Below are 26,154 nucleotides of genomic sequence, written 5' to 3'. Positions count from 1 at the left end.
GTGTGGCTAGCGCAGCCCTGGCTGTGGCTGGCTGGGTGGTTGGGGGGTGGTTATACCCTGTAAATGGCCTCTGTCTGGGATCACAGTGATTCTTAGAAACTCATTCAGCTCTGACCTCCTGGTACTGCCTCACTCCAGGTGTTGATGGACAATTGACATGCTGATGGCATTGCCATCTGGGTTACAAGGCCCTGTCCCTCATGAGCCAGGTGCTGGAAGCCAGCAGGTGAACAGGGTGCAAACTCTGCCTCAGGGCAATAACCGGACCGGGGAGGGTCTGCTACAGTTGTAGAAGGGGCAGTGAGGGATGGTGGGCGCCTCCCTGCTGTATTAGCTGTATTAGCTCCCTGGGCCTCAGTTTCTCTCTCTGTCAAATGCCAATATGCATTTGTCTTGTCTCATTGGATAATTGTGAAGATTAAATGAAATGATGCATAGGAGAGCACTTTGGGTTAAAAGCACAACAGAAATGTAGGATGATGATTGATTGCTGGCAAACTGGGAAGTGGGAGAGTACCCCTGCCAATGGGGCTTCTAAGCTCATTTGGTCCTGGATTATCTCATCAGGCTTTGTTTGGAGGGGAAGGCCAAACATTCCCCCGGCAACTCCCACCATTGGTCCCAAGCTCAGCTCAGGGACAGAGTTTAGGGGCTGCAGTTTTCATGATGACAATAACTAACGATGATTGAGTACTCACTCCATAGCAGGCACTGTTCTGTGTTTTGTATGTACAGTATTTACTCATTTTACCCTCATACTCCTATGAGGTAAGTACTAATCTAACAAAATTTTAGATCCTCATGGCAACACTATGAGGTAGGAACTATTATTTTCCCCTTACGGATAAGGAAACTGAGGCACGGAGAAGTTAAGCAACTCAGCAAGTGGTGGAGTTAGGAGTCAAAAGCACGTCTGTGTGACTCCAGAGCTCGTGATCATCTCCTACTCCATGCAGACAGACTCATGTGGCCCTGAACCTTATGCTCATACAGAAGACTTCTCTGCTCATTACCTTCCAGATTGGGACAGGTTCCCAGTATTCCAGGCCAGAAAGGGCCAACAACTCCAGACCTTGAAGGAATCCCCTGGCACAAGCCTTTAACCACTGAGCAGGTGGGGCTCCAGGACCTAAGGCAGCCCCCCATCCCCCATCTCTTCTGACTCACCAGCAAATTCATTCATTCAATAAATAAGGAACAAACAATAGAAACATTTATTGGACAGGCACAGTGGCTTACGCCTGTAATCCCAGCACTTCAGAAGGCCAAGGTGGACAGATCACTTGAGGCCAGGAGTTTGAGACCAGCTTAGCCAACATGGTGAAACCCCATCTATACTGAAAATACAAAAAATTTAGCTCGGCGTGGCGTGGTGGTGCGCACCTGTAGTCGCAGCTGCTTGGGAGGCTGAGGCATGCAAATCGCTTGAACCTGGGAGATGCAGGTTGCAGTGAGCCAAAATCATGCCAGAGGAATCCAGCCTGGGTGACAGAGTGAGACCCTCGCAAGCAAGACAGAAAGAGAAAGAAACATTTGTTTACACATTTATAATTCTTTAGAGAGAGAAAAATAACTTATAAGAACCTACTATATGTCAGCCACTGGGGTGCTTTATTAACAATAAGAGGCAATGTTTACTGAGTAATTACTATGTGCCAGGGACTGTTCTAAGGGCTGTACGTGGATTAACTTGTTTAATCCTCACGACAATCTCGGCAGGTAGGAACTATTAATATTACCAGCTGTGCAGAGGATAAAATGAAACAGAGAGGTTAATTGACCTTCCCAAGATTGTGGAGACCAAAATTTTTCAGACTTTTTTGTTTCTTTTTTTCTTTTTTCTTTTTTTTTTTTTTTTTGAGGCGGAGTTTCACTCTTGCTGCCCAGGCTGGAGTGCAATGGCACAATCTCGGCTCACCGCAACCTCCGCCTCCCAGGTTCAAGCAATTCTCCTGCCTCAGCCTCCTTAGTAGCTGGGATTATACGCATGTGCCACCAGGCCCAGCTAATTTTGTATTTTTAGTAGAGATGGGGTCTCTCCATGTTGGTCAGGCTGGTCTCGAACTCCCGACCTCAGGTGATCCACCCCCACTCGGCCTCCCAAAGTGCTGGGATTACAGGCGTGAGCCACTGCGCCCGGCCTGACTTTTTTGTTTCTAAGAAATATATGTTTCATCATTACCAAGTACACACATGTGCGAGCACGCACACACACATAACTGATTTGTTTTTAAATTACCAGGTATTTAACTCCACTGTGTGCTGTGCACTCTGATATTTTCTACCCTTTTTTTTTCTGTTTTATTTTTACTTAAAATTCTGGTCGTGACCCACTAAATTGATTTCACAACCCATTAATGAGTCACCACCCACAGTTTAAACAGCACTGAGTCATAGCTGGAAGGATGGAGGCCACCATTCGAACCTAAGTAGTAGGGCTCCAGAGCCTAACCTCTCTGTATAAAGGATGGCTTGGGAAAGGACAGAGACCCTGAAGTCTTGAGGACAGATGGGGACTGTGCTGCTGAGGGGACTGGAGGCTTCAAGAATGCCACCACCCTGCATCACTCTCTTCCCACATTCCAGCAAAAGATCACACAAAATTCACTAATATTGCCTTTGGAAAAGAAACTTGTTGGCGTAGACACACGGTTATTCTCTTACTTTGTCCTCACATCAGCCTATGAAGGAAGTAAGAAGGACTGAGAAACTGACTCACGCAGTTTAAGTCATTTGACCAAGGTCACAGAGCCCAGTGTCCTGTTGCCGGGTCCTGGGACTTTTTGACCCCATCCGCAGCTCACCCTTGCAGATAACGATGGTGAGGGTGGAGCTGGTGGTAGAGAGAATGGGATGACAGTGGTAATGGTCGTGATGGAAATGATGAGAGTTGGTGTTATGATGTTGGTAGTGGGGAGGTTGGTGATGTTGCTGGTATTAATGGGAATGGGCACAGTAATGGGAGGTCGCAGTGACAACGGTGGCCGTGGTGGGTGCCGCACCACCACAGTAGCACCTGCACCCCCTCCCCAAGCAAAGCTGAATTCCCTCTTCCCCTCACCTTCTCCTTCCCTAGCACTTTCCTGAGCACCTGGACCACTTCACGGAGAACATGGAGGACTTCTCCAACGACCTGTTCAGCAGTTTCTTTGATGACCCTGTGCTGGATGAGAAGAGCCCTCTATTGGACATGGAACTGGACTCCCCTACGCCAGGCATCCAGGCGGAGCACAGCTACTCCCTGAGCGGCGACTCAGCGCCCCAGAGCCCCCTCGTGCCCATCAAGATGGAGGACACCACCCAAGGTAAGAGGTGGAAGAACCTGGAGACAGCACAGGCCCAGAAGGCCCAGGAGGGAGGAAGCTCTGGGGTGACAAGAGAGTATGCCTGCAGCCTGAGACTCCCAGAGGCTCCAAGAGGAGCCACCACAAACCCCTCAGGAGGTGCTGCTCCCTGCCTTTCTGTTCTCCCTCAATTCAAAGCCAGAGCAGCACTTCTCAAAAGGGTTATTTTTGTTGACTTAAGTTAGTGGTTCACAAAGTGTGGTTCCCAGACCAGCAGCATCACCTGGGAATCTGTTAGAAATGCAGATTCTCGGGTTCCACCAAACCTGCTGAATCACAACCCTGTGGGTAGGGTCCAGCCTTCCAGGTGATTCTGATGCACACTCAGGTTTGCAAACTGCTGACTTAGAGGAGACAGGGGTAATTCAACAATGACTATGGGGCTGGGCATGGTGGCTCACACTTGTAATCCCAGCACATTGGGAGGCCGAGGCAGGTGATCACCTGAGGTCAGGAGTTCAAGACCAGCCTGGCCAATACATGGTGAAACCCCATCTCTACTAAGAAAATACAAAAACTAGCTGGGCACGGGGGCGGGTGCCTGTAATCCCAGCTACTTGGGAGGCTAAGGCAGGAGAATTGCTTGAACCCAGGAGGCGGAGGTTGCCATGAGCCAGCCAAGATCGTGCCATTGCACTCTAGCCTGGGTGACAAGAGTGAAACCCCATCTCAAAAAAATAAATAAATAAAAGAAAAATTATCCAGGTGTGGTGGTGCGCTCCTGTAATCCCAGCTACTTAAGAGACTGAGGCATGAGAACTGCTTGAACCCGGGTGGAGGAGGTGTAGTGAGCCGAGTTCGCACTACTGCATTCCAGCCTGGGCAACAGAGTGGGACTCCTTCTCAAAACATAGTAACAATAATAATAATAACTGGCTGGGTGCAGTTGCTCATGCCTGTAATCCCAGCACTCTGGGAGGCCAAGGTGGGTGGATCACCTGAGGTGAGGAGTTCAAGACCAGCCTGGCGAACATGGTAAAACCCCGTCTCTACAAAAATACAAAATTTACCCCAGCATGATGCCCTCCATCACATGGTGACTCTATTACACACTGCCTGTAATCCCAGCTACTTGGAAGGCTGAGGCAGGAGAATCACTTGAACCCAGGAGGCGGAGATTGCAGTGAGCTGAGATTGCGCCATTGCACTCCAGCCCTGGCAACAGAGTGAGACTCCATCTCAAAAAAAAAAAAAAAAAAAAAAAAAGGCCGGGCGTGGTGGCTCATGCCTGTAATCCCAGCACTTTGGGAGGCCGAGGTGGGCGGATCACAAGGTCAGGAGATCGAGACCATGGTGAAACCCCGTCTCTACTAAAAATAGAAAAAATTAGCCGGGCGCAGGGGCGGGCGCCTGTAGTCCCAGCTACTCGGGAGGCTGAGGCAGGAGAATGGCGTGAACCCAGGAGGCGGAGCTTGCAGTGAGCCCAGATTGCGCCACTGCACTCCAGCCTGGGCGACAGAGCGAGACTCCGTCTCAAAAAAAAAAAAAAAAAAAAAAAAAAGACTGGGTGTGGTGGCTCACGCCTGTAATCCCAGCACTTTCAGAGGCTGAGGTGGGTGGATCATTTGAGGTCAGGAGTTCCAGGCCAGCCTGGTCAACATGGTGAAACCCCGTCTCTACTAAAAATACAAAAATTAGCTGGGCGTGGTGGTGGGCACCTGTAATCCCAGCTACTCCAGAGGATGAGACAGGAGAATCACTTGAACGCAGGAGGCGGAGGTTGCAGTGAGTCGAGATCAAGCCACTGTACTCCAGCCTGGGTGACAGAGCGAGACTCTTGTCTCAATAATAATAATAATACCATCCTGACTAACACAGTGAAACCCTGTCTCTACTAAAAATACAAAAAAAGAAAAAAAAAATTAACCAGGTGAGGTGGTAGGTGCCTGTAATCCCAGCTACTCAGGAGGCTGAGGCAGAAGAATGGTATGAACCCGGGAGGCGGAGCCTGCCGTGAGCTGAGATCGCACCACTGCACTCCAGCCTGGGCGACAGAGCGAGACTTTGTCTCAAAATAATAACAACAATAATAATAATAAGCTGTAGACAAGACTCTAGAACTTCACCGCCTCCTCATACTTGATGTCCTCTGAGACGTTATTTGGGAGAGATTCCTGTACCCTCTTTTATTCCTGAAGGTAGCATTCTCTAAAGCTCCCTTCTCCCCCTAACTCCATCCTTTAAGGCAAAGAGCACCCTGAGTTCTTCCACTCAGGTAATCAGCATTCAAGACCCACATTGTGCCCCACTTAGAAATGGCCCCTTTGGGCATTTCCTCAAATACCGTTGGTTTCAAATCCTGGCTCCGTCGCTTTTGGCTGGGTGATCACAGACATGCCGCTTAACCTCTGCAATCCTCAGTATCTATATCTACAAATGCAAATAACAATAAACATTTCTATAGCACTATCCAGTCTACAGATTGCCTTCATGTTAATTATCACATTTATTTCTCATGACTGACAGGTGAGGTTGTAATCACGTTCATCATAATCCCCATGTGACCGATAAGAAAACTGAGACTTAGCCAGGTGCAATGGCTTATGCCCGTAATCCCAGCACTTTGGGAGGCTGAGGCGGGTGGATCACGAGGTCAGGAGATTGAGACTATCCTGGATAACATGGTGAAACCCCATCTCTCCTAAAAATACAAAAATTCACCAGGCATGGTGGCGTGCGCCTCTAATTCCAATTATTCAGGAGGCTGAGGCAGGAGAACTGCTTGAACCCGGGAAGCAGAAGTTGCAGGGAGCTGAGATTGTGCCACTGCACTCCAGCCAGGGCGACAAAGCGAGATTCCGTCTCAAAAAAAAAGACAAAAATGAAAACTGAGACTTCACAAAAGCTCAGTTGTCTAGGTCACACCCACAGTAAAATGCAGAACAGAAACATAAAAGCACACCCTGATTCTCAACCGCAAACCCTTGCCATCACCACATTTGCCAGTCACGAAGGGCAGCCAGGGCTATTGGGTTGGGACCCAAAGGGCATTGGTGTGCATCCCTGTGTCTCCACCAGCCGCTGGGTGATCTTGGGCAAGTTACCTAATCTCTCTGGGCCTCTGTTTCCTCAATGATAAAATGAAAATAATATATACCTTGAGAGTTCTGGTCAGGCTTAAAAGAATATATATACAAAGTACCCTGCTAAGTGCCCAGCACATAATATATATACCAATAATTAGCAGCAGCCAAGTGCAGTGGCTCATGCCTGTAATCCCAGCACTTTGGGAAGCCGAGGCAGGAGGATTGCTTGAGTCCAAGAGTTCAAGACCAACCTGGCCAACAGGTGAAATCCTGTCTCTACTAAAAATACAAAAATTAGCTGGGAGCGGAGGTGTGCGCCTGTAATCCCAGTTACTCAGGAGGCTGAGGCAGGAGAATCACTGGAACGCAGGAGGCAGAGGTTGCAGTGAGCCAAAATCATGGTACTGTACTCCAGCCTGGATGACAGAGTGAGACTCGGTCTCAAAAATTAATAATAATAATTATTAGTGACTATTTTCATTGTGCACATAGAAGTCCTATGAATACTATGTGGGGGGGCCAGGCATGCTGAGTCACACCTACAATCTCAGCACTTTGGGAGGCCGAGGTGGGAGGATTGCTTGAGCTCAGGAGTTTGAGACCAACCTGGGCGACATAGCAAAACACCTTCTCTACAAAATCAAAAATTAAAAAATTAGCAAGGCATAGTGGCACATGCCTGTAGTCCCAGCTGCCTGACAGCCTGAGGCAGGAGGATATCTTAAACCCCAGAGGTCGAGGCTGCAGTGAGCTATGATGGCACCACTGCACTCCAGCCTGGGCGACAGAGCAAGACCCTGTCTCAAAAAGAAAAACAACAACAACAACAAAAAGAAAGCACTATAGGTGCTTGTAACAATGAACAGTGTTCTTATCTTATTCCTCTTTTCCCTCTAACAGACCCGGTCTTGAGTGAGTGTCTTAATTTTCTCACCTGTTAAATGGGGAGAACAATGGTACCTGCCCTCAGAGAGTTGGTAGGAGGAGTAAAGAAGCTCATGTGCCCGGGCGTGTGGTTCACGTCTGTAATCCCAGCACTTTGGGAGACCAACGAGGGCGGATCACCTGAGGTCAGGAGTTCAAGGCCAGCCTAACCAACATGGAGAAACCCTGTCTCTACTAAAAGTACAAAATCAGCCGGGAGTGGTGGCTCATGACTGTAATCCCAGCTACTCGGGAGGCTGAGGCAGTAGAATCAGTGAACCCAGGAGGCAGAGGCTGCAGTGAGCTGAGATCATACCATTGCACTCTAGCCTGGGCAACAAGAGCAAAACTCCATCTCAAAGAAAAAGAAAATAGAAGTTCATGTGTGTCAAGGGCTTAGAGCTGTGCTCAGCACAAGAAGTGTGAGCTGCGTCTGATGGCCTTTGAGATCCCCCAGGGGCAAAGACAAACGTTTGTGCCTCCCCCCAGACCCCATGAGGGCAGGGACATCTACCCCTCTTAGATCAGCCCTGCAACTCCTCAGCCACCCCAAGTCTTTTTTTTTATTATTAATTTTGGGGGGGGGCAGGGTGACAGGGTCTTATTCTGTCACTCAGGCTAGGGTACAGTGTTGCGATCTTGGCTCACCACAGTCTCAACCTCCTGGCCTGAAGTGATCCTCCCGCACCAGCCTCCCAAATTGCTGAGATTACAGGAGTGAGCCACCACACCCGGCTCCCAAGTCTATTTTTAAAGCAATTTGTCTGTGGGCCCTTTGCAGGGGGCAGCTTCCCGGAGGCCGGTGGCCTGGCCCTGTAATTTGGGAAGACTGTGGGTATTCCTGGAGCCCACGGGCAGCCTGTGGCCCAGAGCTGGGGCACTCAGGCTCCCAGCAGGGTGGGGCCTGGCCTCAAAGGTGGCCAATCAGCCACTACCCCCTCTCCCCCGCCACAGCAGGCCCCAAAGTCCAGAGTCCCCTCCAGCCCATCCTCAAATGTTGGCTCCCCTCCCCTCTCCCCTGTCTTACCCAATGCTTCAATGGCTGACAGGCAGTGGGGCCACCGTGAACAGGGCTGACTTAGGGTGGAAGAATGTGGGCATCCATCAGGAAAAGGAGTGATGCCTGCCAACCCTATTGCCCAGGTGAAACCAGGAGGCCCACTAGGTGGGCAGGAGGTGGGTTCTTCCCTCAGGAAATCTAAGCCTCACCTCCCACTCCTCCCCACCGCCGCCCCCTCCGCCCACCACATACCCCCAGTCACCAGGTCCTGTGGATGCTTCCTTCTAAATCTGTTCCCTCCTCTCCATCACAACTGTCACTGCCTTTGCTCAGGCCTCCCCTTCTCTCTCCTGGCCGATTTCAACACCTCCTGCAGTTCTCCCTGCCTCCATCTTGCCTGCAGTCAGTCCAGTCCCCACAGGAGGGCAGAGTGATTATATATATACACATATATATACACACACACACACACACACACACACACATATATATGTATACACACTTTTTTTCTTTTTTTTTTTTGAGACGGAGTCGCGCTCTGTCGCCCAGGCTGGAGTGCAGTGGCTGGATCTCAGCTCACTGTAAGCTCCGCCTTCCAGATTCACGCCATTCTCCTGCCTCAGCCTCCCGAGTAGCTGGAACCACAGGCGCCCACCACCACACCCGGCTAATTTTTTGTATTTTTAGTAGAGACAGAGTTTCACCTTGTTAGCCAGGATGGTCTCGATCTCCTGACCTCATGATCCACCCGTCTCCACCTCCCAAAGTGCTGGGAGTACAGGCCTGAGCCACCATGCCCGGCCATATTTTTTTAATTGATTTAATTTTAGAGACAGGGTCTCACTCTGTCACCCAGCTGGAGTGCAGTGGTCTGATCATAGTTCATTGCAACCTTGAACTCTTGGGCTCAAGCAATCCTCCTGCCTCAGCCTCCCAAAGCTGGGATTACAGGTGTGAGCTACCGCACCCAGCCATAATCTTTCTTAAAATTTCAAATTTGGGCCAAGTACAATGGCTCACGCCTGTAATCCCAGTACTTCAGGAGGCTGAGGCGGGTGGATCACTTGAGCTCGAGACCAGCCTGGGCAACATCAGGAGACCTCATCTCTACAAAGAAATACAAAAATTAGTTAGGCATGGTGGCATGTGCCTGTAGTCCCAGTTACTTAGGAAGCTGAGGAGGGAGAATCAATTGAGTCAGGAAAGTCAAGACTGCAGTGACTCATGATGGCACCACTGCACTCCAGCCTGGGCGAATGAGTGAGATCCTGTCTCAGTAAAAAAAAAAAACAAAAACAAAAACAAACAAACAAAAAAAACCACCTAAAATAAATTTGAGCACATGCAAAACTCTTCAGTGGCTCCCCATTTGCTTTAGGATAAAGTCACATATCTGAACTAACCCAGCCTCCAAGGCCAAGTCACCCCCAGTAGCCTCTCTGACTCCATCTTCCACTCCCCTTTGCATTCCAACTTTGCTGAACTGCTTGTGACTCTTCCTATATCCCCAGCACCTAGCACAGTTCTCAGCAAATGTTTACTAAATAACAATAGCTGTATTTTAACACTGGCTTGTGTTTATTGAACACTTATTCCTTTTTTTTCTTTTTTTTTTTTTTTTTTTTTTTTTTTTTTTTTTTGAGACGGAGTCTCGCTCTGTCGCCCAGGTTAGAGTGCAGTGGCCGGATCTCAGCTCACTGCAAGCTCCACCTCCCAGGTTTACGCCATTCTCCTGCCTCAGCCTCCTGAGTAGCTGGGACTACAGGCGCCCGCCACCTCGCCCGGCTAGTTTTTTGTATTTTTAGTAGAGACGGGGTTTCACCGTGTTAGCCAGGATGGTCTCGATCTCCTGACCTCGTGATCCGCCCGTCTCGGCCTCCCAAAGTGCTGGGATTACAGGCTTGAGCCACCGCGCCCGGCCCCTTTTTTTTCTTTTTTTTTCCGAGACAGAGTCTCACTCTGTCTAGGCTGGAGTGCAGTAGCGCAATCTTGGCTCACTGCAACCTCCGCCTCCCAAGCAATTCTCTCTCTCTTTTTTTTTTTTTTTTTTTTTTTGAGACAGAGTCTCACTCTGTGCCCAGGCTGGAGTACAGTTGCACGATCTCAGCTCACTGCAACCTCTGCCTCCCGGGTTCAAGCGATTCTCCTGCCTCAGCCTCCCCAGTAGCTGGGACTACAGGCATGTGCCGCCACAACTGGCTAATGTTTGTATTTTTAGTAGAGACGGGCTTTCACCATGTTGTCCGGGCTGGTCTCGATCTCCTGGACTCAAGCGATCCGCCTGCCTTGGCCTCTCAAAGAACTGGAGTACAGGTGTGGGCCACTGCACCTGGCCACTCAAGTGATTCTCCCACCTCAGCCTCCTGAGTAGCTGGGATTATAGGCACACACCACCACACCCAGCTAATTTTGTGTGTGTTTATTTTTGGTAGAGATGGGATTTCGCCATGGTTCCCAGGCTGGTTACGAATTCCTGGGCTCAAGCGTTCTGCCTGTCTTGACTTTCCAAAGTGCTGGGATTACAGGAGTGAGCCACGGCACCCAGCTTGAACATTTGCTTCTCACCAGTGTTAAGTATTAACACTCACAGTGTTAAGTGTCTTATGTACATTATACTACTTAAGCCTCAGAATTCTCTATTAGGTTCTTTCCCCATTTTACAGATGAAGAAGCTCAGGCTCAGAGAGGTTAAGCAACTAGCCTAAGGTCACACAGCCAATCAAGAGGAGTGTGAATCTGGTGCCCAAGCTCATTCTGTAAGCTGCTGAATGAAGAGGATGTCCTCCCCTCTTCTGGCCCAAGACAATTCCCCCTCACCTCACAACCACCCTCTTTCCCGCCTGCCCCTGGTATATCCCAACAGCTCTCTTCAGTTCAGCCTAGAGCAGCTCCCAGGGGGCAGGCAGGGGACTGAGACCTCTGCCCTGGAGTCCCCTGAGCCTTTCCCCTTCCCCTAGACGTGGAGCATGGAGCGTGGGCGCTGGGACACAAACTGTGCTCCATCATGGTGAAGCAGGAGCAGAGCCCGGAGCTGCCTGTGGACCCTCTGGCTGCCCCCTCAGCCATGGCTGCCGCGGCCGCCATGGCCACCACCCCGCTGCTGGGCCTCAGCCCCTTGTCCAGGCTGCCCATCCCCCACCAGGTGAGCCTGGGGATGGTTTGTAAGGGCTGAGGGAGGGAGGAGGGCTGGTGGGTCTGCGGGAAGAGTTGCCCAAAGCCCTGTGCCCCAGGGCTCTGTGAACAGGAAGACAGGAACCTCAGGGCTGAGGGTGGGAAGCCTCAGCCCAGCCCAGGCCTCCGCCTGCTCCACTGGCTGCCCCTTCACCATCCTGCAACGGGCACAAGCCACAGCCCCCTTGGAGTAACAAAGGCTCTCGCCTGTGCAGAAAAAGACAACTTGCAGGGCTGGCATCAGGAGCCCAGTCCAGGGTCTCAGAGGTAGAGACAGTCCAGGCAGATGACTTTTCTCAAAGCTTCAGGATTTTTAAAAAAGAAAGACCAAAATGGAAATTACAAAAAAAAAAAAAAGTGTGCTATATTCCAATTGTTTACATTTATGAGATTAATATTTTTAACCCACACTCTCAGGCTGAGCTCCCACCTCCACGAATGTGTAGATGACAGCATTCAGCTATAAACCCAAGACCCCTCTGGGAATGTGAACCCCAGACCCCTGGCTCCTAGCCAAGGCCCTGCCTGAGTCCCAACTCGGAGCCTCCTCTGTGTTCTGGGCACGTTCCGTGTCCTCCTTCTCTGTAAAATGGGCTCATGAACCCCCTAAGGTGCCTCTAGCCCTAGGATTCCACAGGATGAGCAGCATCTTAAAATCCCTAGATGGGAACGTGGCTGGCCCTGCCCCCTGCTGGCCACACGGCTCACTTGCTCAAACTGTAGGTGGCCGAAGCAAGAAAGGTCAGCCCCTGTCTGCCCCACCACAGACCCATGGGATCAAGGGTTGGTGGCAAATATGCAGGATCTTTTGAAACCGTCTCCAAGACTGGTTCTGAGACTCCTCAGGCTTTGCCAAAGGAGTGACAGCAGCAGCAGCCAGAGGCGAGGAGGCTTCAGACAGGGAAACTGAGGCTCAAGGGGTTAAGCAATTTGCCCAAAATCATGCAGTTAGAAGCAACTGACCTGCCTTCCAAATTCGGCCTGCCAGACCCTGAAGCCCACACAGGGGAGGTCATAACCCCTAGTAGAAGGCACAGGAGCTGGCATTGTCAACAGTGAGTTCTCTGCACCACAGTCCCCTCTCACTCGAGGGATCAGCTGGGATGTGGACCAAGGAGTCTCCAAGGTCCCTGCCAACTTGAACTTTCTGGGATTCTTACTCATCAGCCTACATTCTGGATTCTGCGTCCCACCCACAATATCACGATCTTCTCTCTGGGGCTGCAGCCCAGGGCCTGAAATCCAGCCCCCAACACCATGCCTTCCTCAGAGAGAGCACCACTTACATGCATGTCGGTAGTCACGTGTACAAAGCCATGCATGTTCTTGAAGTCCTTTCTGGAACCACAAGTCAGAATAGAAATAAAGAGAAATGCATGTTTGTTAAAAATGTCCATCTGATTCTATCAGGCCCTTGCTTCAAATCCATTAGGAGCTCTCATTGCCTCCAACTTCTTTGTCTGGATTCTACTTCTATTTATACCCTGGGACTCATTTCAGACTTTGACTTCTCAGGGAGCGTCCTCGGAGCCCCCAGCCAATTAATGCCTCCTTCTTCTGTACTATTGCTACCAGCCATTGAACAGCTACACTATTCCAGACATTACCTCTTGTTCTTGTCCTCATGGCAACCCACATACCAAAGCCTGTGTGGCCTTCACAGTTGGTGTGGAAGGTGGCCCCACCCTCAGAGGCTCACCTTCTCTGAGCTTAAGGTCTGAGCTACATTACTTGGCCACCAGTCCTTTCTCTTAGGTGTAACTTGGCTTTCCTAGGCTCAAGAACTTGCCTGTGTTCCCTTGCAGCTGTGCCCAGAACTCCAAGCCCAGCCACTTCCCCAACTGTGCAGGGCAGGCCACCAGACTTAAGGAGGAGGTGGGTAGATGGCATGCTGGGGACAGACCCAGGGGCAGCTAATGGAGCTGGGCTTGTCTGTTCCTCAGGCCCCAGGAGAGATGACTCAGCTGCCAGTGATCAAAGCAGAGCCTCCGGAGGTGAACCAGTTCCTCAAAGTGACACCGGGTAGGTGTCCAGGGGAAGGGCTCTTCCCCTCCAGTCGTGGGCAGATAGCATCCCTACTTTCTTGGTTCAGCCCACCCCTGTCTCTTAACAACCCCGCCTCCAGAATATCCTCTCCACCCTGCCCTACCCAATCTCCCTCCATCCATGCCCGCTCTTCGTCCAGTCCTCTTCTTTTTTTTTTTTTTTTTTTTGAGATGGAGTCTCACTCTGTCACCCAGGCTGGAGTGCAGTGGCGTGATCTCGGCTCACTGCAACCTCCCCATCCCAGGTTCAAACAATTCTCCTGTCTCAGCCTCCTGAGTACTTGAGATTACAGGTGCCCACCACCACACCTGGGTAATTTTTGTATTTTTTAGTAGAGACAGGGTTTCACCATATTGGTCAGGCTGGTCTCGAACTCCTGACCTCAGGCGATCCACCTGCCTCAGCCTCCCGGAGTGCTGGGATTACAGGTGTGAGCCACTGCACCTGGCCTTCATCCAGTCCTCTTCTTGCCCAATCTACTGCTGCCATCGCTCCTGCTTGCCCAGCCTGACCCTATGAGAGAAAGGCCCCACTCACCTTGCTGAGCTGGAGCTTAGTGACCTTCTGGAGTTGCTGAGGTTAAGACCCTGAACCCTGTGAAGTCAGAGGTCAGGGAGGACCTCCCAATAATTCAGCTCCTATGATGTCTACACCAAAGGCGAGCCGTAAAGGAGCTGGGCCTCTGTGGTGTCAGATGAAGCAGCACCCAGGAATTGGCTACCTGGATGTCAACTGTCTTTCTGACACTGCAGAGGGGCTTCTGATGTCACAGCTGAGGCCAAGGGCCTGGCAGTCCGTGTCCCACAATGTCAGGGCTGGTGCAAGCCCATGCTCAGCTGAACTCATGATGTCCAAGTGGAGCTGGTGTGCAACGTTGCTAACCCGGTTTCCCCTGCTCTTCCCAGAGGACCTGGTGCAGATGCCTCCGACGCCTCCCAGCAGCCACGGCAGTGACAGCGACGGCTCCCAGAGTCCCCGCTCTCTGCCCCCCTCCAGCCCTGTCAGGCCCATGGCACGCTCCTCCACGGCCATCTCCACCTCCCCACTCCTGACTGCCCCTCACGTAAGGAGCTGGGGATGGGCTGATCCCAGAAGTGAGGAATTGAATATATCCACTTGAGCGCACGGCCAGCAGGGAGGGTTTGGGGAGCCCTGAGACTGATCCCCACCCTCATCAGAATTCAGAGGGATGCCTGCCTGGCAGATGGGAGCTTGAATCCTTTTTTTTTTTTTTTTTTTGAGTCTTGCTCTGTCGCCCAGGCTGGAGTGCAGTGACTCAGTCTTGGCTCACTGCAACATCTGCCTCCCAGGTTCAAGCAATTCTCCTGTCTCAGCCTCCCAAGTAGCTGGTATTACAGGCACTGGCTACCGCGTCCGGCTAATTTTTTTTTTTTTTTTTTTAGATGGAGTCTCACTCTCTCAACAGGCTGGAGTGCAACCTCCACCTCCTGGGTTCAAGTGATTCTCCTGCCTCAGCCTCCTTAGTAGCTGGCACTACAGGTGCACACCACCATGCCCAGCTAATTTTTGTACTTTTAGTTTCACCACGTTGGCCAAGCTGGTCTCGATCTCTTGACCTCGTGATCTGCCCGCCTCAGCCTCCCAAAGTGCTGAGATTACAGCCATGAGCCACTGCACCCGGCCGGGAATTCAAATCCTTTCGCCCTGCCTCATGGTGAAAGGAGACTGTTGCAGAGCCAGGACTAGAACTTGACATTCCTGACCTCCAGGGGATGACCCAGGCTGCCTCCAAGGAGTGCTGTGTGAAGGGCAGTGCCCAGATGGTCCACAATCCCCAGGAAACATGGAGCTAGGCCCTGAGCCCTGGGATGGGTGTGGAGTCTCCCAAGCCAAGATTGTAGGGAGGGGTGTGATGGAGATGCTGTTTGGGGCATCCTGGACAAGTAAGCTTTGAGGGTGTGGTCTCAGGGATGGGATGCAGGAAGCCCTCCCGAACAATGCACTAAGAGCCTAACACCTGAGCTCTCAGCACCGCCTGGCAGCTGACACGTGTTACTCAATTTCACCCAGATCCACCCCCTTTTCAGATGAGGAAACTGAGGCGCAGAGCGTTGTGTGCCTTGCCCAGGTCATATAGATAGCACATGGCAGAGCTTGAATTTGAACCCAGGGCTGCCTGGCTCCTAACTACCACGTCATACTTCCTACAGAAATTACAGGGGACATCAGGGCCACTGCTCCTGACAGAGGAGGAGAAGCGGACCCTGATTGCTGAGGGCTACCCCATCCCCACAAAACTCCCCCTCACCAAAGCCGAGGAGAAAGCCTTAAAGAGAGTCCGGAGGAAAATCAAGAACAAGGTAAAGCCTGCCACCCTGGGGCTTCAGAGGGCTTCCTTGGTGGATGGGCTCCCCTGGCATACCAGCTCTGAAACTGGGGGGCCCAGGAAGTGAATATGTGGCAGTGCTAACCCTTGTTTTCGGGCCTCCCCCTCTAGATCTCGGCCCAGGAGAGCCGTCGTAAGAAGAAGGAGTATGTGGAGTGTCTAGAAAAGAAGTAAGCGGCTTGGGAGGGGTGGGGAATCCATGCGCCACTCCCTCCCCTGACCTGCCCTCCCCAGGCCCTCCCTCATGGGGCAGCAGAGGCTGGGGGCACAGGGAGTGTGATGGTGGTGGGCAGGGCCGAGGGGGCTGCCCCTAAGCCTGTGCCTGCTTGGCCCCTACAGGGTGGAAACATTTACATCTGAGAACAATGAACTGTGGAAGAAGGTAGAGACCCTGGAGAATGCCAACAGGTGGGTGGTGCCTCCTGCATCCAACCTGGCCCCCTGCCCCTCTGCAACCCGTGCCTGGCTTTGCATAGCTCTGGGAGACAGGGGAGAGGAGAGAGAACTAAGTTTAGGATAACAGGGACCCCAGAAACACACCCTGTAGCCTTGGGCCACTTACATCCTGCCGCTCCCTGCGTTCCCATTTTTCCTCACCTACTAGACACCTGGCAGGGCGGGGGAGTTGCTTAAGTGAGCAGGTGTTTTCAAACTGTGGTCCTCAGACCAACAACAACCCCTGGGAATTAGTAGATGTGCTTATTCTCTGGCCCCATGCCAGGTCTACTGAATCAGAAGCTCCGGGGGGTAGGGCCCAGCGCCCTGCGTTTTAATAAGTCCTCCAGGTAATTAGGTTGCACCCTCAAGTTTGAGAACCACTGGTGTAAATCCTTGTTACTCAAAGCCAGTTGCCCCGGACAGGCAACATCAGCATCGCCTGGGAGCTTGTTAGAAATGCAGGCTGGGCACAGTGGCTCACGCCTGTAATCCCAGCACTTTGGGAGGCCGAGACGGGCGGATCACGAGGTCAGGAGATCGAGACCATCCTGGCTAACATGGTGAAACCCGTCTCTGCTAAAAAAAATACAAAAAACTAGCCGGGCGTGGTGGCGGACGCCTGTAGTCCCAGCTACTCGGGAGGCTGAGGCAGGAGAATGGCGTAAACCTCAGGAGGCGGAGCTTGCAGTGAGCTGAGATCTGGCCACTGCACTCCAGCCTGGGCAACAGAGCGAGACTCCATCTCAAAAAAAAAAAAAAATGCAGACTATCAGAACTCTCTCCAGACTTACTAAGCTAAAAACTGCACATTCACAAGGTCTTGGGTGATTCACATGCACTATGAAGTTTGAGAAACAGGAGTGTAGAGACAGCAGCGCAGTGCCTGGCAGGTAGCAGCCACGTAAAGTCACAGCTCTGGGTTCTTATACTGCTTTGCCATTTTTGTGACTCTGGAGAAATCATTAAATATCTCTGGGCCCCTGTTTCTTCGTCTAAATGGGGATTATAGAAACATTATCTCCTAGGGTCGGGCACAGTGGCTCACGCCTGTAATCCCAGCACTTTGGGAGGCCAAGGCGGGCAGATCACTTGAGGCCAGGAGTTCAAGACCAGCCTGGCCAACATGGTGAAACCCCATCTCTACTAAAAATACAAAAATTAGCCAGGTGTGGTGGTGCATGGCTGTAATCCCAGCTACTCAGGAGGTTGAGGGAGGAGAATCGCTGGAACCCAGGAGGCAGAGGTTACAGTGAGCTGAGATGACGCCACTGCACTCCAGCCTGGGTGTCAGAGTGAGACTTCATCTCAAAAAAAAAAAAGAAAAGAAACATTATTTCATAGGATTGATGTGAGGGTATTAATGAGATCCTGCGAATAAAGGACCCAGCCTGATGCTTGGCATTTAGGAATGTGCAATTCATGTTAGCTTTTATTCTTCTTTCATTATTTTTATTTATTTATTTTCTCGAGATAGGGTATCACTCTGTTGCCCACGCTGGGGCGTAATGGGATGATCATAGCTCACTGCAGCCTCAAACTCTTGATTCTTCCCACCCCCTCAGCCTCCTAAGTAGCTAGGGCCACAGGCACACACCACCACCCCTGGCTAATTTTTTTTTTTTTTTTTTTTTGAGACGGAGTCTCGCTCTGTCGCCCAGGCTGGAGTGCAGTGGCGCGATCTCGGCTCACTGCAAGCTCCGCCTCCCGGGTTCACGCCATTCTCCTGCCTCAGCCTCCCGAGTAGCTGGGACTACAGGCGCCCACAACCGCACCCGGCTAATTTTTTGTATTTTTAGTAGAGACGGGGTTTCACCATGGTCTCGATCTCCTGACCTTGTGATCCGCCCGCCTCGGCCTCCCAAAGCGCTGGGATTACAGGCGTGAGCCACCGCGCCCGGCCTTTCCCCTGGCTAATTTTAAGTATTTTGTAGAGACGGGGTCTTGCTATGTTGCCCAGGCTGGTCTCCAGCTCCTGGGCTCAAGCATACCTCCTGCTTTGGCTCCCAAAGTGCTGGGATTATAGGCATGATCCACCACACCTGGTCTTCTTCTATTATTTTTATTTTTAAATTTTTATTTATTTCTTTTTTTTTTTTTTTTTTTTGAGACAGAGGCTTGCTCTGTTGCCCAGGTTGGAGTGCAGTGGCACAATCTCGGCTCACTGCAACCTCCACCTCTTGGGTTCAGGCAATTTTCGTGCCTCAGCCTCCCAAATAGCTGGGATTACAGACATGTACCACCACGCCCGGCTAATTTTTGTATTTTTAGTAGAGACAGGGTTTCGCTATGTTGACCAGGCTGGTCTTGAACTCTTGACCTCATGTAATCCTCCTGCCTCGGCCTCCCAAAGTGCTGAAATTACAGGCGTGAGCCACCACACCCTGCCATTATTTTCATTCCAAATTCCTGATAGTACCCAGCCATGAGCCTGTGGTAGGTCTTTAATAATTATTTGCTGGGATTAATTACAATAACCTAGACAACAGCCTTGATATGCAGCAGGTGCTCAACACAAGACTTTTTCCTTCTTTCCTTCCTTCTCCCTCAGCTTCTCCAGCGGGATCCAGCCACTCCTCTGTTCCCTGATTGGCCTGGAGAATCCCACCTGACCCCCCACCCCACCCCTCTGTCTCTGGCTGGGGTTCCTTTCTGGCCCAAAGTAGGTCCAGGCCCTTAGAGCTATTTCGCCACCTGCTGTACATTGTGGGAACTGCAACCCCTATGTGCCCGGTTGGGTGGAGAGAGAGAAAACATTTTCCCACCAAGCCTGTGCCGAACGCATTCTGTGTGCACCCAGAAGATTCCACACTGAGTGGGACCTAGTCCTCACCCTCAGGGAGGCCACAGTTAGTAAAGGAGACTGACGTGGAAATCTATAAATAAACGAAGTGCCTTGATAATAAAACAAAAACTCAGCAATAAAACAAAAATGGCTGGGCACGGTGGCCCATACCTGTAATCCCAACACTTTGGGAGGCCGAAGCGGATGGATCACTGAGGTCAGGAGTTCCAGACCAGCCTGGCGAAACCCTGTCTCTACGAAAAATACAAAAATTAGCTGGGCGTGGTGGCGCACGCCTGTAGTCCCAGCTAGTCAGAAGGCTAAGCCAGGAGAATCACTTGAACCTGGGAGGCAGAGGTTGCAGTGAGTCACAATCGCACCACTGCACTCCAGCCTGGGCGACAGAGCGAGACTCTGTCTCAAAACAAAACAAAACAAAACAAAAAACCTAACAAAAACAATAGCTACCATTTACTAGACACTCACTACATACCACGCACTGTGCCAAACAGCTCTTTCATATCAGCTCAGGATGCTGGGGGTGCCAGGGAGGGAAGGTCAATGAACCTGTGGCAGGTGTCTGTTAAGCAAAAGAAGGCTGGCCTCCGCGCAGCTGGGGGTAGACCTTCCCTCCTCCAACCCTCTTGGCCAGGAGCATCACAGGGCAGGCCTGAGCTTCCACAGGGTGACCCAGCCAGTCACCATGAGGCAGGCCCCAGGTGCCAGGCCACTCTGCAGAGGAGCCACTCAGGAGGTGACCTTTCCTATCTTGGCTGAAACGGGCACCTGGTGTGGAGGCCATGTCTGGAGCCAGCCCCCTAGGAGAGCTCCAGGAGGCAGAGATGCCTGCGGGGTCAAAGCCTGCCAGCTGACTGCTGTGCCCTCCTCAGGACCCTGCTCCAGCAGCTGCAGAAACTCCAGACTCTGGTCACCAACAAGATCTCCAGACCTTACAAGATGGCCGCCACCCAGACTGGGACCTGCCTCATGGTAGGTGTGGCTCCCTCCACCACAGGCCCACAGGAGGAGAGTTCTTTCCAAGGCTGGCATTTTCCAGGGTTGGGCAGAGCTTTGAGGATCGGTAACATCGTGGGCAGTATCACCAGGGTACACCATCCTGGCGCCTGGTGGGCCGGTTCTAGCTGACCCCAGCCTCCTTCTCCGAGCCCGTGGTGCCTTTTGCCTCACACCGGTCCCCGACTGGTTAACACAGTGTAGATGTGTAGGTGACTCCCGTGGCCCCAGCTAGGGGACAACTGGGCAGGTTCCTTGAGGAGGTGGCTTCCACAGGCTTTGTGCAGGGAAGGGCTTGGGGAGACTCAGGGAAGTACGGACATGGTTCTTTCTGGAACGGATGGCAGTGAAAAGGCTGAGGAAGCCCCTGGAAACCCGGAAGGCTCCAAGGGTGTGCTTCAGACCTCTTCCAGTCGCTCTTCCATCTTCTTCTGGAAATGGCCAGCCTCTTGCTGCCTAGCTCAACAGGCCCCGGCCCTCTAAGACCCTCGAGCTGTCAGACGGCAGAGCCAGGCTATGGGCAGGGGTAGTGTGGGCTCCCTGGCTCTCAGCACCTCCCGCTAGCCAGACTCCCCAGAAGCCGGCTGAGAACGTGACGTGCTGATGTGTCCCCCTCCCTCGTCCCGGCCCCAAGCCCCGCCTGCACCTATTCCTTCCTTTCCTGATTCCTCTACCCCATAGGGTGACTCCACATTGGCCACTTCCCTCTTACTTCTAGCACTGCCTGTGGCGACCCCCCTACAATGGGCTGGGATGGCCTGAGCGGCCCCTGCCTTCCCCAGAGAGGATGGGAGACCCCACGTGTGGGAGGAAGTGGTCAGCTGGAGGAGCTGCTTCTTTGGGAAAACGCTGAGACTTTTGTGCCTGTTGGTTTGGGAGAGGAGGAGTGGGGTGGTCAGGGCCGCAGCCCCTCCTTGCCCCAGATCTGATGCCACTGTCTCTTTGCTACCAGGTGGCAGCCTTGTGCTTTGTTCTGGTGCTGGGCTCCCTCGTGCCCTGCCTTCCCGAGTTCTCCTCCGGCTCCCAGACTGTGAAGGAAGACCCCATAGCCGCAGACAGCATCTACACGGCCAGCCAGAGTGAGTGCCCACCTGTCATGCCAGCTCCCTGGTCTGGGGCTGCCCTGCCCCAGCCCCAGTGTCCAGGCAGAAGCCAGACATAAGAGAGAAGCCAAGTGTGGGGTCGGCATTATCTCATTCTGCCTCATTTTCCAGATGGGGAAACTGAGGCCCAAAGAGAGTCTATGCTTTGCTCAGTGTTTGTGGTAGAATTGGGACTAAAATATAGAGCTCTCAATGCCCAGCCTAGCTCCCAGAGAGCTTCAGGAGTGGCTTGCAGGAGGTGGGTTTAGGGGATAACAGGAATGTTCCAGCCCTGTGCCCCATGCATTATGGTGCTAGTGCTTATGCGGCATCTGCTAGGCACCATCAGTACCTCATGATAGGGACAGCAAGTGAGTTTCAGTTCAAAGGCCATTTCCAGTAAGGTGGTGGTAGCTGCCTGAAACACTGTGTTAAGAAGGACCCTGGGCTGGGCACGATGGCTCACGCCTGTAATCCCAGCACTTTGGGAGGCCGAGGCAGGTGGATCACCTGAGGTCAGGAGTTCGAGGCCAACCTGGCCAACATGGTGAAACCCCATCTCTACTAAAAATACAAAAATTATCTGTGCATGGTGGCGTGTGCCTGTAGCCACGGCTACTTGAGAAGGGTGAGACAGGAGAATCGCTTGAACCTGGGAGGCAGAAGTTGCAGTGAACCAAGATCACGCCACTGCACTCTAGCCTGGGTGACAGAGTGAGACTCATCTCAAAAAAAAGAAGGACTCTGAGGCACCATTCAGAATTGACAGGAAGGAGTGTCATGGTCCATTAATAATGTCTACCGTGGACAGAGGAAGGGTAGTGGTGGTGTGGGTTCAGATATCTACCGTTTCCAAGGGGGATAGTAAAGTACAGTGGTTAGGAGCATGTGGATGTTAAGTCCGTCGTAACTGGCACTGCCACTTGCTGTGTAACCTGAAGCATGTGTCTTAATTCATTTCTTCATCTAGAAATGAAGAAATTGTCCTAAGCTTTCATTTCTTCATCTAGAAAATGGGAGTGGCAATTTTGCGCTTACTGAGCCATGGCTGTGAGACAGGGCATGAAACAGCAGTGTCTGTGCTTATGAAATGAGCACACTCAGTCTCTTTGAGCTCACGGAGGAGAGAATAGCTACATCACAGTAGCTGGCAAAAGGAGAACCAGGGGAGGGCCCAGCAAAGAAGAGTGTGGATTTCAGAGGGAGAGAATCCTTCAGGTGGACCCCCAGAGGAACTTCCTGGCTGTCCCTCATCACTTACCAGTCAGTCACTTACCAATTACCACGTGTCTGACAGGACAGGAGGAGGAAGAGGAAACAGATGGGAGGTCAGAGGAGGGAAGATTAAGGAGTGAGTTTCAAGAAGGAGGGATATAGCAGGGAGGATGAGCTAGACATTGAGGGCCTTGAGGGGAGGAAGCTGGTGTGGGGAGGGTTAGGGAAAGAGGAAGTAGAGACAGGGAGAGTGAAAGCTCCTCCCCGGACACGTGCAGGCTGAGGAGGAGAGAACAGGGTGGTCACTAAAGGTGGGTGGGCAGCAGCAATGCAAGGTCTGGAGAGCCATGTGTCTGCTTTTCCAAGGCCACAAAAGCCACTGGAGGGAAAGGAGTGGAAAGAGAGCTGGGGTTGATGGACAAAGCCACAGTGAGAGGAGGGAATGAATGAACCCCTTGGAGAGAAGGCAGTGTGGGTTTTAGGCCCAGGACCTGGGCTGGGTGGAGAGGAGGAGGACACATCCCAGCAGGCAGATGGCTTTGGAGCAGGCTGGTTTGCAGAGCTGGCGCATTGCACAGTTCCAGGGACTGCTATTCACACATACTATGAGGTCATGGCTGCAGAGCCGGAGGGGCGGCAGATCCCAGGGCCAGGCAGACCTGGGTTCGCATCCTCCTTTCAGGGAGGACAATTTCCCTGAGTGCCTAGAACTTCAGTTGCCTCCTCTGGAAAGTGGGGCTAAAGAAACTTCATTCCTGGCCGGGCGCGGTGGCTCATGCCTGTAATCCCAGCACTTTGGGAGGCCGAGGCGGGCGGATCACGAGGTCAGGAGATCGAGACCATCCTGGCTAACACTGTGAAACCCCATCTCTACTAAAAATACAAAAAAATTAGCCGGGCATGGTGGCGGGCGCCTGTAGTCCCAGCTACTCGGGAGGCTGAGGCAGGAGAATGGCATGAACCCAGGGGGCGGAGCTTGTAGTGAGCGGAGATCGCGCCACTGCACTCCAGCCTGGGCAACAAAGCGAGACTCTGTCTCAAAAAAAAAAAAAAAAAAAAAGAAAAGAAAAGGAAAGAAACCTCATTCCCTAGAGTTTCTCTCAGATTTTAACCACTCTACTTAGGTCTATGGGCCTTAGATAATGCCTAGCAAATGGTGGGCGTCCAACAGATGTTTGTTTTCCTTCTCTGAAGGGCAAACTAGGATCTAGAATAGGGAAGAGACTTATTCAAGGTCTCACAGAAAGTAAGTGGTGGACTGGCCAGATGCGGTAGCTCATTCCAATAATCCCATCACTTTGGGAGGCCAAGGTGGGAGGATCACTTGAGGCCAGGAGTTCAAGACCAGCCTGGCCAACATGGTGAAACCCCGTCTCTACTAAAAATACAAAAAGTAGCCAGATATGGTGGCACACACCTGTAGTCCCAGCTACTCGGGAGGCTGAGGCAGGAGAGTCGCTTGAGCTCAGGAGGCAGAGGTTGCAGGGAGTCGAGATCCTGCCACTGCACTCCAGCCTGGGCGACAGAGCAAGACTCTGTCTCAAAAAAAAAAAAAAAAGGTAGAGCAAGTAAGTGGTGGAGGTTAGAACACAGCTCCCAGATGCCCAAACTCAGTACCCTCTGCTTAGGAAGAACTGACTTTTCTGAGTATTTCCTGAACACAGTTTCAATCACTTCCCCTCTATTACCTCATTTAAACCTCTCATTTACATGAGGTTGGTCCTAGTATCCCTCTTTTACAGATGAGCACACTGAGGCTCAGAAAGGTTAAAGCAAAGCATGTGATTTACCTGAGGTCACACATCCAGAAAGTGTCAGAGCTGGGACTCAGATCCAGGGCCTGTGTCCTTAACCACTAGGCCATAAACGTGGCCAGGATGTGGAGGGAGTCTTGGGCACGCCGCTCATCCTACACTCCCTCTCCAGTGCCCTCCCGAAGCCTCCTGTTCTACGATGACGGGGCAGGCTCATGGGAAGATGGCCGCAGCGCCCTGCTGCCCATGGAGCCCCCAGATGGCTGGGAAATCAACCCCGGGGGGCCGGCAGAGCAGCGGCCCCAGGACCACCTGCAGCATGACCACCTGGACAACAGCCACGAGACCACCAAGTACCTGAGTGAGGCCTGGCCTAAAGATGGTGGAAACGGCACCAGCCCCGACTTCTCCCACTCCAAGGAGTGGTTCCATGACAGGTGGGTGGGGAGCCCCTTTCCCTCCTGAGGCAGGGTCCACCTGCCTCCTGCCCACCCTTGGCCCCCACATTGGCCACACCCTCCCAAGGCCCCATCCCTGCTGGGTCTAGATCCAGCTTGCAGAGGGTAAAAGGCTTCCTGCTGGACAGAGTCATCCCTGGTCTCTCTTCTCTCTCCAGGGATCTGGGTCCTAACACCACCATCAAACTCTCTTAGGCCATGCCAAGACCCAGGACACAGGACGCACCCCCGGCACGCAGAAGAGGAGTTCTTGCTCACTAACCATATCCGCCTCGTGCCCCTGCCTCCTGGAGCTTCCCGTTCCAGGAGAAAAGGCTCTACTTCCCAGCCTTTCCTTGCCCCTGACATCTGGACTCTTCCCTTGGGCCAACCACTCTGTTCTCATTCTCCTTCCCACCACCATCCATCCGTCCTTCTTAGACAAACCACTCACTGGGTACCCCACCTCCTCTCTCATATGCCCAACACGACCACTGCCTCCCTGTCCCCACCCCTGCACCCAAACAGACACATCAACTCATCCCACTCACTAACACCCCTCACCCCACCCCCACTGTACAGAGACCAAGAACAGAAATTGTTTGTAAATAATGAACCTTATTTTTTATTATTGCCAATCCCCTAAGATATTGTATTTTACAAATCTCCCTCTTCCCTTCATCCCTCCCTTGTTTTATATTTTATGAAGTTAGTGCGGGCTTTGCTGCTCCCTGGCCCAGGAAAGAGGGACACCCGACCCTCACCTGGCACCCCCCTGCTGCTGCCCAAGCTGCTGGGCCTTTTTAATTGCCAAACTGCTCTCTTCATCAGCTCAGCACATGCTTTAAGAAAGCAAAACTAAAAAAAAAAAAAAAAAGATGCAGCATCAACTCCTGACTTTGTGCCTTTCTTCAATGGAGGGGAGGGAAAGTAGAACCGAAGGGTAGGGGAGTAAGAAAGGTAAGTTGGGCCGGGCGCGGTGGCTCAAGCCTGTAATCCCAGCACTTTGGGAGGCTGAGACAGGTGGATCTCGAGGTCAGGAGATCGAGACCATCCTGGGTAACACAGTGAAATCCCGTCTCTACTAAAAAAATACAAAAAACTAGCCGGGCGAGGTGGCGGGCGCCTGTAGTCCCAGCTACTCGGGAGGCTGAGGCAGGAGAACGGCGTGAACCTGGGAGGCGGAGCTTGCAGTGAGCTGAGATCCGGCCACTGCACTCCAGCCTGGGCGACAGAGCCAGACTCTGTCTCAAAAAAAAAAAAAAAAAAAGGTAAGTTGATTTTATGTTCTGGCAGGGCGTGTGGGAGGAGTGTGAGAAGGTTGTTTTTTGTGTGGTTTTTTTTTGTAGCGGTATTGTCTCACTATGTTGCCCAGGCTGGTCTCAAACTCCTGGGTTCAGTCTGCCCACCATGGCCTCCCAAAGTGCTGGGATTACAGGGGTGAGCCACCATGCCCAGCCTGTTCACTTTTTATTTTCCAATATCTTGTTGACTGATTTTTTTGTGTGTGAGATGGAGTCTCGCTCTGTCGCCCAGGCTGAAGTGCTGTGGCGCTATCTTAGCTCACTGCAAGC

At 52.0% G+C, this 26,154-nt stretch overlaps 1 protein-coding gene across 2 annotated transcripts in view; it reads left to right on the top strand.

The window, feature by feature from the left end:
- The window catches only part of LOC105471659 (cAMP responsive element binding protein 3 like 1), a 45,824-nt gene extending 20,385 nt beyond the window's left edge, over positions 1-25,439 (top strand). Inside the window, exons 2-12 of one of the 2 annotated variants that reach the window (XM_011724263.2) lie at positions 3,077-3,305; positions 11,252-11,436; positions 13,409-13,487; positions 14,417-14,574; positions 15,683-15,832; positions 15,970-16,028; positions 16,198-16,266; positions 19,969-20,068; positions 21,045-21,171; positions 24,316-24,580; positions 24,760-25,439. In XM_011724263.2, coding sequence (XP_011722565.2) covers positions 3,077-3,305; positions 11,252-11,436; positions 13,409-13,487; positions 14,417-14,574; positions 15,683-15,832; positions 15,970-16,028; positions 16,198-16,266; positions 19,969-20,068; positions 21,045-21,171; positions 24,316-24,580; positions 24,760-24,796 — 1,458 coding nt within the window. In that variant the 3' untranslated portion in view covers positions 24,797-25,439. The remainder of the gene's footprint in view (positions 1-3,076; positions 3,306-11,251; positions 11,437-13,408; positions 13,488-14,416; positions 14,575-15,682; positions 15,833-15,969; positions 16,029-16,197; positions 16,267-19,968; positions 20,069-21,044; positions 21,172-24,315; positions 24,581-24,759) is intronic. The other variant, XM_071074768.1, reaches the window with a different exon arrangement.
- Positions 25,440-26,154: the final 715 nt, after the last annotated feature.

This window comes from Macaca nemestrina, chromosome 12 (assembly GCF_043159975.1).
Source record: "Macaca nemestrina isolate mMacNem1 chromosome 12, mMacNem.hap1, whole genome shotgun sequence".
Lineage (NCBI taxonomy): Eukaryota > Metazoa > Chordata > Mammalia > Primates > Cercopithecidae > Macaca > Macaca nemestrina.
Note: the sequence above shows the minus strand (reverse complement) of the source record. Positions and strands in the feature narration are given on the sequence as shown.